Source organism: Mustela putorius, unplaced genomic scaffold, assembly GCF_011764305.1.
Source record: "Mustela putorius furo isolate JIRA1106 unplaced genomic scaffold, ASM1176430v1.1 tig00003937_pilon_pilon_pilon, whole genome shotgun sequence".
Taxonomy (NCBI): domain Eukaryota; kingdom Metazoa; phylum Chordata; class Mammalia; order Carnivora; family Mustelidae; genus Mustela; species Mustela putorius.
The window spans coordinates 4,982,064-4,994,954 of record NW_025422082.1 but is presented as its reverse complement, the minus strand read 5'-3'; the positions used below and the strand labels follow the sequence as shown (position 1 = coordinate 4,994,954).

The window sequence follows — 12,891 nt, the reverse complement described above, 5'->3', positions numbered from 1 at the left end:
ACCCTCACCTCAGTATCATAGTAGCAATGTCCACAATAGCCAAGCTGTGGAAACAGTGGAGATGTCCATTAACAGATGCATAGAATGGATAAGGAAGATGTGGTAGAGATAGATATAGATAGATCGATAGATATAGATAGATAATATAGATTATATATAAATATAGATATAGATAGATATAGATGGAACTGGACAGTATTATCCTGAGTGAAATAAGTCAATCAGAAGAAGACAACTATCATATGGCTTTACTCATGTGCTGAACATAAGGAATAGTGCAGAGGACAATAGGGGAAGGGAGGGAAAACTGAATGGGAAGAAATCAGAGAGGGAGACAGACCTCAAGAGACTCTGGACCCGGAGAGCCAAATTGAGGGTTGGGGGTATGGAAGTAGGTGGGAGGCTGGGGTAACTTGGTGATAGGCATTAAAGAGGGCACGTGATATGATGAGCACTTGGTGATATACTTAGCTAATGAATCATGGAAAATTTCTGTTCATTAACCATATGATATGAAAACATCTGAATAAATAATATTCACATATTTGGGAGGCTCCATGGCATGCACTAAATTCACTTACTTCATGTTGCTAAGGAGATAGGGTAATGTTGGACATGAGAGGTATCAATGTCAGATCAAACTGCTTCGTATGTCTATAATTCTATAATATATGACTCCCAGCTGATTAACAGGATTAGACAACAGCTAATATAATAATATTGGCTACTTGAGGCATAAGCATCATGGGGTAATTTCAAGAGCAGGTAGATCTGAGTTATAGGGAATCAGCACCATTGTGATCCTGACAGTTTTTACTTCAGTGAACCTATGATTCTTCCTAAGTAAAACAGAAGTAAAACAACATCCACTTTGTGTAGGTATTGTGGGAATTGAGAGAGAACTTTGAGGAAAGGCACATAGAAATTATTCAATAGATGTTAGTCTTATTCCATCCTGAGAATGTATGCAGTCTGAATAAATTACCTAATGATCTATTATCTATTAATAGGTAATAATAATTATCTAGTATCTAACATTCAACAATATAATAATAATAATTATCTATTATCTATAATCTAATAATTATGTTATTAGATTAATTGTATTTCTGCACCTTTGCCACCAGGCAACTCCAGAGTAGAAGAAAGGATGTTTCTTTCTTTGTTTTATATTTTTTGGTTGCTGTTTTTAGCTTATAGGCAAGAGTCTCAATTCTTCAATATTCTTCCACTTTTTTTAGCATTTGACAATTCTTCTCAATTTTAATGTTCAGGGCTGGGATGCAGGACTATTGTGTGTAGGAATGGCCCAAAGAAACGCAATGGAAATTCAGCAAAAACAAAACAGAGGTTGTGGAGAAAGCTAATGAAGAAATTAAAGGCATTAGAATTACCCAGCTGACACAAGGTAGCTTGATGAGGTAAATTCTTCCTCATTTTTAGTTTATTCTCCAACAGAGCTTGGTTTAATATCTATTTTAAACAACTTAGCAGTTATTCTAAAAGCCATATTTCCTTTGTTCTACTGACTCACAAAGAAGTAACATATTAACTTTCTTCTTAGAGTTAGTACATGAAGCTCAAGGGCTCTAAGTACCCCAAGCAGAGGGTAACTCAGGACTGAAGGGTAGTGTCTATAATTGTTGTTAAGATACTGATATGTAATTTTTAAAAATTTTCATTATTAACACATAATATATTGGAGGGAGGAGTCAAGATGGCAGAGAAGTAGCAGGCTGAGATGATCAGGTAGCAGGAGGTCAGCTAGATAGCTTATCAAACCATTCTGAACACCTACAAATCCAACAGGATATTGAAGAGAAGAGCAGCAATTCTAGAAACAGGAAACTGATCACTTTCTGAAAGGTAGGACCAGTGGAGAAGTAAATCCAAAGCAACGCAAAGATAGACCACGGCAGGAGGGGGCCAGCTGCCGGCAAGCAGCGGAACAATGGAGCACAAAATCAGAACTTTTAAAAGTCTGCTCCACTGAAGGACATTGTTCCAGAGGCTAAGCCAGGGTGAACCCCATGTAGGGACAGAATGGCCTCAGGTCCCACAGGGTCACAGAAGGATCAGGGGTGTCTGAGTGTTGCAGAGCTCACAGATAGAGCAGTGAAGCTGACTACAGAAACGGAGCCAAGGAGTGAGCTCTCAACTCAGGCTTACCTTAAGTTGTGATCCATGGCACAGGCCACTGCTCTGGGAGCAGGGACCCCAAGATCCAGGGAGACCCCCCTGGAGGAGTGCAGTGATCTATGGGATTTGGAGACTCTAGGCGGGGCTGCATTCCAGAGACCAAGATGCTTGGTCACAGGCTGGGTGAGCTTGGAGCACAGTCAGAGGCCAGGGAGATGGGAGTGATTGAGCAATTTTCTCCTAGGGTGCCCTGAGCTCTCGGCTCCTCCAGGCCAGAGACTCGGAGGCCACCATTTTCATTCCCATCCTCCAGAACTCTACAGAAAGTGTTCAGGGAACAAAAGCTCCCGAAAGTGAATCTGAGCAGGTTACTTAGTGTGACCTCTGGTAAGGATGGTGTAATCATGCCTCAGGCAAAGACACTTGAGAATCGCTACAACGGGCCACTCCTGCAGAAGATCAACAAGAAATCCTGCCAAGATCAATTTCACTTACCAGGGAGAACACCGGAATTCCAGAGGAGGAGAAAGCAAATCATGGAATTCATGGCTTTCTCCCCATGATTCTTTATTCTTGCAAAGTTAATTAATTTTTTTTAATTTTATTTTTTCTTCTGCCCATTTTTTTAACTTTTACCTTTTTCTGTTAACATTTTTAACTAGCTTATCTTAACAATACCTTTCATTAAAAAAAAATCTTTTTTGAACCTTCATTATTATAGTCATATTTTATCCTCCATTGTATCTAACTTTATTTTTTGTATACACATAGGGTTTTTTCTTCTAAAAAAATTAGGGATACAACTTCTAATACATCAAAATATACCCTAAATCTAGCACAGGACTTTGTTCTAGTCTCCAGCCTGTGCAAATTCTCTCCACTTTTTCTTTATTCTCCCAACCAACTTACCTTATCAATGCTTTTTTTAGAAATTGAAAAAAAATTTCATCTTTATAGTCATATTCCATCCCTTCATTATGTTTACCCTTACATATGTTTTTCATTCTTTAAAATTTTGGGATGTAGTTTCTTCTAACAGACCAAAATACTCCCAAAATTAAGTGGGTGACCTTTTCTATTCATCAGTCTAATATATATATATATTTTTTTTTTTTTTTTATATTTTTCTTCTTTTTTCTTTTCTTTTCTTTTTTTTTCTTTTTTCTTTCTTTTCTTTTTTTTTTTTTTTTTTTTTTGAACTTCTCTTTACACCTTCTCTTCCCCCCACGATCTAGGGTCTCTTCTGATTTGGTTAAAGCACATTCTCCTAGGGTCTTTGCCACCCTTTTAGTATTTATTCACTCCTTCATATATTCCTATCTGCATAAAATGACAAGGTGGAAAACTCACCACAGAAAAAAGAACAAGAGACAGTACTGAAGGCTAGGGACTAATCAATACAGACATTGGTAAAACAACAGATCTAGAGTTCAGAATGATGATTCTCAAGGCACTAGCCAGGCTTGAAAAAGGCATGGAAGATATCAGAGAAACACTGTCTGGAGAAATAAAAGCCCTTTCTGGAGAAATAAAAGAACTAAAATCTAACCAAGTTGAAATAAAAAAAGCTATTAATGAGGTGCAATAAAAAAATGGAGACTCTTACTTGTGGATAAATGAGGTAGAAGAGAGAATTAGTGATATAGAAGACAAATGACAGAATAAAGAAGCTGAGCAAAAGAGGGACAAACAACTACTGGACTATGAGGGATGAATTCAAGAGATAAGTGATACCATAAGATGAAACAACATTAGAATAATTGGGATTGGAGCAAATTATTGTAGAGAATTTCCCTAATATGTCAAAGGGAACAAGCATCAAAATCCAGGAGGTGCAGAGAACCCCCTCAAAATCAACAAGAATAGGTCCACACCCCATAATCTAACAGTAAAATTTACAAGTCTTAGTGACAAAGAGAAAATCCTGAAAGCAGCCTGGGAAAAGAAGTCTGTAATATACAATGGTAAAAATATTAGATTGGCAGCAGACTTATCCACAGAGGCCTGGCAGGCCAGAAAGAACAGGCATAATATATTCAGAGCACTAAATGAGAAAAACATGCAGCCAAAAATACTATATCCAGCTAAGCTATCATTGAAAATAGAAGGAGAGATAAAAAGCTTCCAGGACAAACAAAAACTAAAAGAATTTGTAAACACCAAACCACCTCTACCAGAAATATTGAAAGTTGTCCTCTAAGCAGAGATCCTAAAAGTAGTAGATCAGAAAGGAACAGAGACAATATACAGTAGTAGTTACCTTACAAGCAATACAATGGCACTAAATTCATATCTCTCAATAGTTACCTTGAATGTAAATGGGCTAAATGCCCCAATCAAAAGACACAGAGTATCAGAATAGATAAAAACACAGAACCCATTAATATGCTGTCTGCAAGAAACTCATTTTAGACCCAAAGACACCTCCAGATTTAAAGTAAGGGGGTGGAAAACTATTTACCATGCTAATAGACATCAAAAGAAAGCTGGGATTGCAATCTTTATATCAGATCAATTAGATTTCAAGCCAAAGACTACAATAAGAGATGAAGAAGAACACTATATCATACCCAAAGGGTCTGTCCAACAAGAAAATCTAACAATTTTAAATATCTATGCACCTAACATGGGAGCAGCCAACTATATAAACCAATTAATGACAAAATCAAAGAAACACATCAACAATGATAGTAGGGGACTTTAACACTGAAATGGACAGATCATACAAGCAAAAGATCAACAAGGAAATAAAGGTCCTAAATAACAGACTGAACCAGATGGACATCACAGATATATTCAGAACATTCCATCCCAAAGCAACAGTGCACATGGAACATTCTCCAGAATAGATCACATCCTGGGTCATAAATCAGGTCTCAGCCAGTATCAAAAGACTTGGATGATTCCCTGCATATTTTAAGACAACAATGCTCTGAAGCTAGAACTCAATCACAAGACGATATTTGGAAAGAACCCAAATGCATGGAGACTAAAGAGCATCCTTCTAAAGAATGAATGGGTCAACCAGGAAATTAAAGAAGAATTTAAAAAATCCATGGAAACAAATAATTCAAAAATCATTTTTTTGATTTTTTTGAACCAAAAATGGTTCAAAATCTGTGGGACACAGCAAAGGCAGTCCTGAGAGGAAAATATAAAGCTCTACAAGCTTTTCTCAAGAAACAAGAAAGGTCTCAAATACACAACCTAACCCAACACCTAAAGGAGCTGGAGAAAGAACAACAAAGAAAGCCTAAACCCAGCAGGAGAAGAGAAATAATAAAGATCAGAGCAGAAATCAATGAAATAGAAACAAACAAACAAACAAACAAACAAAAAACCAAAACCAAAACCAAAAACAAAACAAAAATCAAAAACCAATAGAACAAATCAAAGAAACTAGGAGATGGTTCTTTGAAAGAACTGATAATATTGATAAACCCCTGGCCAGACTTATCAAAAAGAAAAGAGAAAAGACCCAAATAAATAAAGTCATTAATGAAAGAGGAGAGATCACAACCTACACCAAAGTAATACAAACAATTCTAGGAAACCATAAGAGACTCTTATCTCACAGAACAAACTAAGGGTTGCTGGGGGGAGGAGGGTAGGAAGAGGGTGGTGGGGTTATGGACATTGGGGAGGGTATGTGCTATGAAGTGTGTAAACCTGGCAATTCACAGATCTGTACCCCTGGGGCTAGTAATATATTATATGTTAATAAAAATTTAAAAATTAAAAAAACATATAATGTATTATTTGTTTCAGGAATACAGATCTGTGATTCATCAGTCTTACACTATTCATAGTGCTCACCATAGCACATACCCTCCCCAGTGTTTAGCACCCAGCTACCACATCCGTCCCACCTTCCTTCACTTAAACAACCCTCAGTTTGTTTACCGAGATTAAGAGTCTCTTATGGTTTGTCTCCCTCTCTGGTTTCATCTTGTTTCATTTTCTCCCCCTTCTCCTTTGAGTCTCTGCCTTGTTTCTCAAATTCCACTTATTAGTGAAATCATATGTTAATTGTCCTTCTCTGATTGACTTATTTCACTTAGTGTAATACCCTCTAGTTCCATCCATGTCATTGCAAATGCAAGATTTTATTTTTGATGGCTGCATAATATTCCATTGTATAGACAAGTAGGAATTCAGCTATAAATAGGTAACAATAATATGATGAATTCATTTCATTGACAATTTTTACAAAAACTGGAATACTACAGACCAATAAATCTATAAGATATTGAATTATAATAAACTTACCTTGATCTTAAAAGGTGAAGTATTAAGGTTTTTCTAGTTAGCTTTAGTTCATACAACAATTCTTCATCTGTTTCCTGCAAAACAGTATCCATCATGTGACTTAAATGTGTGCTCATTTAGTGTGTATTAGGATGGGGAGTGGAGTGGGTGCAGGGGGAAATTAGACTTTATCAGTCTACCCAGCAGTCCAGTGGTCTGGCTAGGCAAAATGATAAATATAGGTTAGGCTGAATTTATGAGGGTAATATATGGAGGATTTTGCTTGTAAGCTACTTTTTAATTAAAACTTTTGATGGGAATTTTTTCTAGTTATAAAAAGAAATTAAAATATATATATTCTCTCCTTGTCCAGAGATAACAAGTCATATGTCCTTGCCATTCCACCCCTGCCCACACAGTTTGTGGTGTACCATTTTATAGTCTACTTTCTCACACAGAAGTAAATTATGACCATGGCCATTTTCTTATTTCAATAAAAGTTCCTTTGTAGTATATATTTTATGGCTGAAAATCACAATGTGAATTTATTTAACCAATATCCAGATCAGAAATTTCAATTGGGGTATTTGCTATAGTTAGACATCATTTCTTGGTTGGCAACATGGAAAAAATATTTGATAAATGCTGCAAGATAACCCTGAAGAAGGGAAGCACAAAATTAGAATTTCACTAGAAATTTATAGTGGTTCTTATATTCTTGCTTTAGATATTAACATTAATAAAATGATAACTTATTGTTACAAACTTTTCTTTAATGACCATCAGAAGTGGTATTTTTCTTCTGTTTGGTTTATTTTGTTGTTTACATATTTGTATATGAATTCCTAACTTATATCCTTTAAATATTTTCTTTTGTTATATTTTATTACCTTCTGATTATGAATTATTTATAATTTAAGTATGCACAGTTACTAGTTATTTATCTAGCACATTTATTCAGTTTATTGTTCACCCATGTATTCAATAGCTGTTATTTCAGGCACAGTGATAATATAGAAAATACAATTTTGCACAAGATAGAGGTCACTGCCCTTATGAAAACCACAGCTTGGCAAAGAAGAAAATTAAAAAAAACGTAATTGAAGATTACAAACATCATAATAGGGGCTCCTGGGTGGCTCAGATGGTTAACTGTCTGCTTTCAGCTCAGGTCATGATCCTGGAGTCTTGGAATTGAGTCCCGCATCATGCTCCCTGCTAAGTGGGGAGCCTGCTTCTCCCTCTGCCTCTCTCTCTTTCTCTCTCTCTCTCTCTGTCTCTCAAGAATAAAAAAAGTAAAATCTTTAAAAAAATAAACATCATAATAGGAGAAATGCAATGACTATGTTAGGAAGGAATAGGAGGCAAAGAACACAGCAAGCAAAGGTCCTGAGGTAGGAAGGAGCTTGACATATTGAGAAGCTCAGAAAAACTCAAGGAGGCTGGAGAATCAAGTGTAAATTGAATAAATATGAAAAATGAAAAGGTAGGAAGGAGCCAAATCATGTACAACCAGTTAGTCACTCAAGAAGATTTGGACTTCATCCTAAGAGCAAAGAGACGAAAAAGGTTTAGGCAAAAAGTACAGAAGTAGGTACAGTATTTTTAGATGGCTTACCTATTACAGATAATGTATCAGCAAAAATCACAACTGCAGGCAGGAAAAACATTTAAAGACTGTTGATGGGATATAAGTCACTTGGGCGAGGGAGTGGATGCAGGGAAAGGGGAGAGTAGAAAATTTCAAAGGATATTTACATTTTAGAATTCACAAAATTTAATGGTTTTTTTTTTTTTTTTTTGATTGGGGAGACAAAAGAGAGGAGTAAAGACTTCCCTTAGGTGGTGCCTGAGAGGTTCAGTTGGTTCAGTGTCCCACTGTTGACTTTGCTTAGGTCATGATCTCAACTTGTGAGACTGAGCCCCATGTGTGGCTCTGCACCAGACATGGAGCCTGCTTAGCATTCTCTCTCTCCCTCTCTGCCCCCATCATTCTCTTCCCCCCCTCCAAGAATAATAATAATAACAGTAATAATTTGCTCCGTCTTCTGGTTTGTTTAAACTATGCTATTGAAGGAGGGTCTTCTGAAGGGAGGCAACTTGGAGGAAGGGAGAGGGGAGTTGTGTGTTTGTTGAATATGAGTTGTGCATTGATTTGGGAATTTTTTGGACTGAAAGTTTAACAAAAAATTGGGACTTCATTATAAACACATAAAGCACAGTGGGAAGGCAAGAACCTAGGTGCTTACTTAGATAAAAAGGGTTGACTTCTGTTTACAACATGATGAACTATACTTGCTGTTGTGTGTGAATAACAGTGGTATAATGGGACCTTGTAAAATTTGAATGTGTGATTATGGGTTTCCTATTTGTTAATATTCAGATGCAGTTGTTAATATTGTCAAATGTGACATTCTTGTTAATCTTGTCATTAATATTATTTGTATATAAACAGAATATTTAACTTCGTGTTTTATTTTAGAATTTTATTTATTTTATTTAATTTTAAAATTGTTTTTATTTAGAATCATTTTAGAGTTAAAGAAAAGTTGGAAAGATAATACAGAGCATTCCCATGTATTCCACAACTCAGGGTTCCATATTGTTAACATCAGACATTACTATAGTGTACTTGTCACAACTCGTGATTCAAGACGGACATTACCAATTAAATTATACACTTATCCAGATTTTCTTTGTTTTTGTCTAATGTCCTTTCACTATCTTAGGATCCCGTCCAGGACACACATTGCATTCAGTTGTCATGCCTCCTGTCTTGACTCTCTACACTATGGCAGCTTCTCTGACTTCCCTTATTTTTTGACAACCTTGACGGTTTTGAGGAGTACTGATCAAGTATTTCAAAAAAAAACTAAGTTTTTTGTTTTTTTTTCCCCCATATGTTTCTCATTCCCAGCCTGGAATTACAGGGATTTGAGAGAAAACAACAAAATAAGGTGCCATTTTCACACATCATATTAAGAGTACATACTATCAATATGACTTATTACTGAATATGATTACTGGTTACCTTGATCACCTGTCAGCCTTTCTCCACTGTAAGTTTACACTCTTCTCCATTTTACTGGTTCCCTCTTCCATATTCTAATCTTTGGAAGGGTCTACGCACAGGCCATGCTTAAAGGGTGGGGAGTTATTCTTCACCTCCTAGGAAGGAGACTGTCTACATTAATTTTTTAATTCTGGTGTGTGGAGAATTTGTCTATTCTTTCCCATTTATTTATTCAATTATTTATCTATACCACTATGACTTCATAGGTATTAACTTATATTTTATTATAGCTCAAAACTACCTTAATAATTTTGTCCTCAAATTTATCCTTCTTTGGCTATTGGGAACTCCTTCATTTGGCTCCTATGTTCTTTTGACATCCTCCCATCAATGCAAGTTTGGGTTGTTTGCTTGCTTGAGAACTTCCTTACTTTCTGGTATAAAAGATACTCCAAGACATCTTATATATTTCCTGCCCCAGACCAGTATCCTTTTGTACATTCATAATGAGATTGATGTCTTGATTTGCACAATGGTGACAGAAGGCTGGTTTGGCCCTCCTCGATGAGTACCAAACTTCAAACAATAAAAGTTTTTTTTTTTTTTTTAATTGAAGTATACTTAACATGCAATATTATATGAATACAAGGCTTAAGAAGTAGTTAAGGATAAATGAATTGGAGATCAAGAGAAAACATTTTTTTGCAAGGAGATTACTACAGAAAAATAGACATTATCTCCAAATGGCAGCAGATGAAGAGTTGCTTTTTCATTATGTTAAGTTATGGGAAAGACATCTCAGTGGGAACATTTGGAAAGCTGAAATGCATCTTGCTGTGACTGAGGAACCTAACAAATGAGAACCTGGAAGGCTTGTCTCTTCTGGTGGTGAAGGAAAGAAAAGTAGTTGCATTGGGAAAAGTTTGCCCTCTCAAAGAGTATTGGGGCAAAGTGGCAGTCGGTATTCTCGATGGATGAAGTTAGAAAGCCCAGGCCCACAAAGCAAGTGCCTGGTAATAAATATCTAAGAACAGTCCTTGAATGTCTTCTATAGTAATGGGATTGAGAATGACCTTACTTTGAAGCTTGTTTCTCGTTATATGTATTACATGTTGTCTTCATAAACATTTGTTTCTTTTGAAAATAAAATTATAAATATTTGCATTTTAACACCTGAATAAACACTCTTCTAAGCGACAGGCCAGATGTGTTCCCATGAAAGTTGCCCAACTTTGCTGCTGAATCTGTAAGGCAAGTAAACCTGCATATTACATCACTGGGAAAGAAAAATACTCAGAGATTATATTCCATAGGCGCCAGCTCAGAACAAATAAGGTTGCCTTAAATCAGCCCAGAAAGCTGTTAGTGGAAATCCTCACATAAACTGGAAAATTTATATGGAACTCTCTAAAATCCAAATTTTACTCCATCTTGTTTCCTAATCCATCAAAAGTTTGCTGCCTCCCCAAACTGCCCCCTGACCAACCCAAGTGCATGCTGTAAAGAGTGAGAGTTCTCAGAAAATTCAATATTCCTCTCTTGTTTACTTCTGATTGGAGCCAGATGTTGCTTTCTGCCTATGCTGTGAAAGTAATAAATCAACTTTATTAAATCAAAGTGTGTACCTGTATGTCATAATCATGGATGTGCCAAACATCTCGCTTCTGCCTCAGGGGAAGCCTTTTAGGATAGACCACTTCTTGACCTTCTACTCCAAGGATTGCCTTTTCTACAAGGAAACATTTAAGGGGGAAAATACATCTGGCATTAGCATTCACACACAGTAACTGGATAAAAATTATTCTCTTAGAGTTGACTTGCTCCCAATTAGCAGCCATGTACAACATCACTATGAAGGAGCAACCGCAACCCTACGTAACAGGTAAGGAAAGTGAGACTGATATTTCCAAATTAGGAAAATGTAAGCAAAATTGGAGAACAAGCCAAAAAAAATTAGGTCTTAAAGCGTCTTCCATCTTTGACTTTGTTCTGCAGTTACCACCTTCATCTTAATCTCCTCATGCCTGTGTCTGGATTCTGCCACCTGTCAAAGCCTTCACTGGAAGGGATTGTTTAAGTGGAAATTACCCATTTTATCTCCCAGGTACATTTGTATTTGAAATCTTAATTCTCCTAGCTGAATGCAAGTCTCTCCCTTGTTATTAGAATTTAGGTACTCTTGAATCAGTGCTAAGTAGTTTTCACAAGTGGTGGTCGTCTGGGCGTGAGGCCTGACTACCTCACTGGAGAATGATATAGAAGAAAGACCACATGATTTTAGAATCTGCTATTATTTGAGTCAAAGTTTTACCAGTTTATTAGCAGTATGTCCATTAATACCGTATCTATTCTCTCTGATCTATAGATATTATTCTCAGTTGCTTTATCTATAAAGTAGAGATAATAACTTATCCTTGTACACATGTACACAGAGGTAAATGGCTAGCACAGTGTTTCTACTCTGCAGATATTCAGAAATGCCCACTCCTTCCTCCTCACCATAAATCAGAGTAAGACCACTAAAGTATTTCATAGAATCATAGAATCTCAATCTTAGCCATAACTAGTCCAAGTCCTATGCTATGTCCTCAGCAAAATCATCAATGGGTTTTAACGTTTTTTTTTTTAATCATTTATCACTTAAACTTTGTGACTAAAGAGACATTACCTCATAGCCTAGTAAGAAAACCCTGATAAAAAGATTAAGACATACCTTTAATCTGAGAAACGAGTGTGATCATGAAAAGCAAACTCCTGGGAAACATTCTGCACAATACTGGTGGGAGAAGGGATACAGGTGCTTGAGAAAAGATGTGTGTGGCTCCCTGCCCTTGCTTCCACAGCAGGGTTAAAGAACCCAACAGATAGGTAGGCAGTTTTGATCCAGCACGAGGAAGTGTTCCTTGCTTGTGTTGCATCATTTGTGAGGTGCTTGAGGCTAAAACCTGGAGGGTGGACATCCTGTACTAATTAAAGGCATCACTGATGTGCTGTGGTGGAGGTGGTTAGGCAGAGATCCCTACTTTGTGCCTGATACGAATATAATTCTAGGTGTACTAAAAATTCAGAAGTGAAAAAATCATGTATGTCTTAGAAAAAATATTGAAGAAGTTTATAGAATCTTTGGTTGAGGAAAGTGCATGTGAAGAATGCCAAGTGTAGAAACAATAACAGAAAATTTGGTAAAAAGTAGATAGAAATACTGAGAACTTATTTTTTCCTAGCTAAATAAAAGCCTGTGCCCTGTGGGGCAGAGACATTATGGCCTTTCAAAAGCCATAAAAACACACAATAGTCATCCATATTCCATCTGTACCCTCCACACCCACCCTGATAAAAGAACCCAGAGTCCTGAACCAAGGGAAAATAACTTGATTTCCTCCCAAAGTTTTATTGAGCTCTAACTGACATAATGCTCTGTGTAAGTTTAAGGTGAGTGGCATGGTGACCTAACTTTCTCATAACATTAAGTCATATCACAGTAAGTTTAG

General features: G+C 36.5%; 1 protein-coding gene across 1 annotated transcript in view; it reads right to left on the bottom strand.

The window, feature by feature from the left end:
• Positions 1-12,165, bottom strand: part of ADAM7 (ADAM metallopeptidase domain 7) — an 87,869-nt gene extending 75,704 nt beyond the window's left edge. Inside the window, exons 1-3 of the mRNA XM_004763333.1 lie at positions 12,114-12,165; positions 11,026-11,129; positions 6,409-6,482 (exon numbers count right to left, since the gene is read on the bottom strand). Of these exons, the coding sequence (XP_004763390.1) occupies positions 6,409-6,482; positions 11,026-11,129; positions 12,114-12,165 (230 nt within the window). The remainder of the gene's footprint in view (positions 1-6,408; positions 6,483-11,025; positions 11,130-12,113) is intronic.
• Positions 12,166-12,891: the final 726 nt, after the last annotated feature.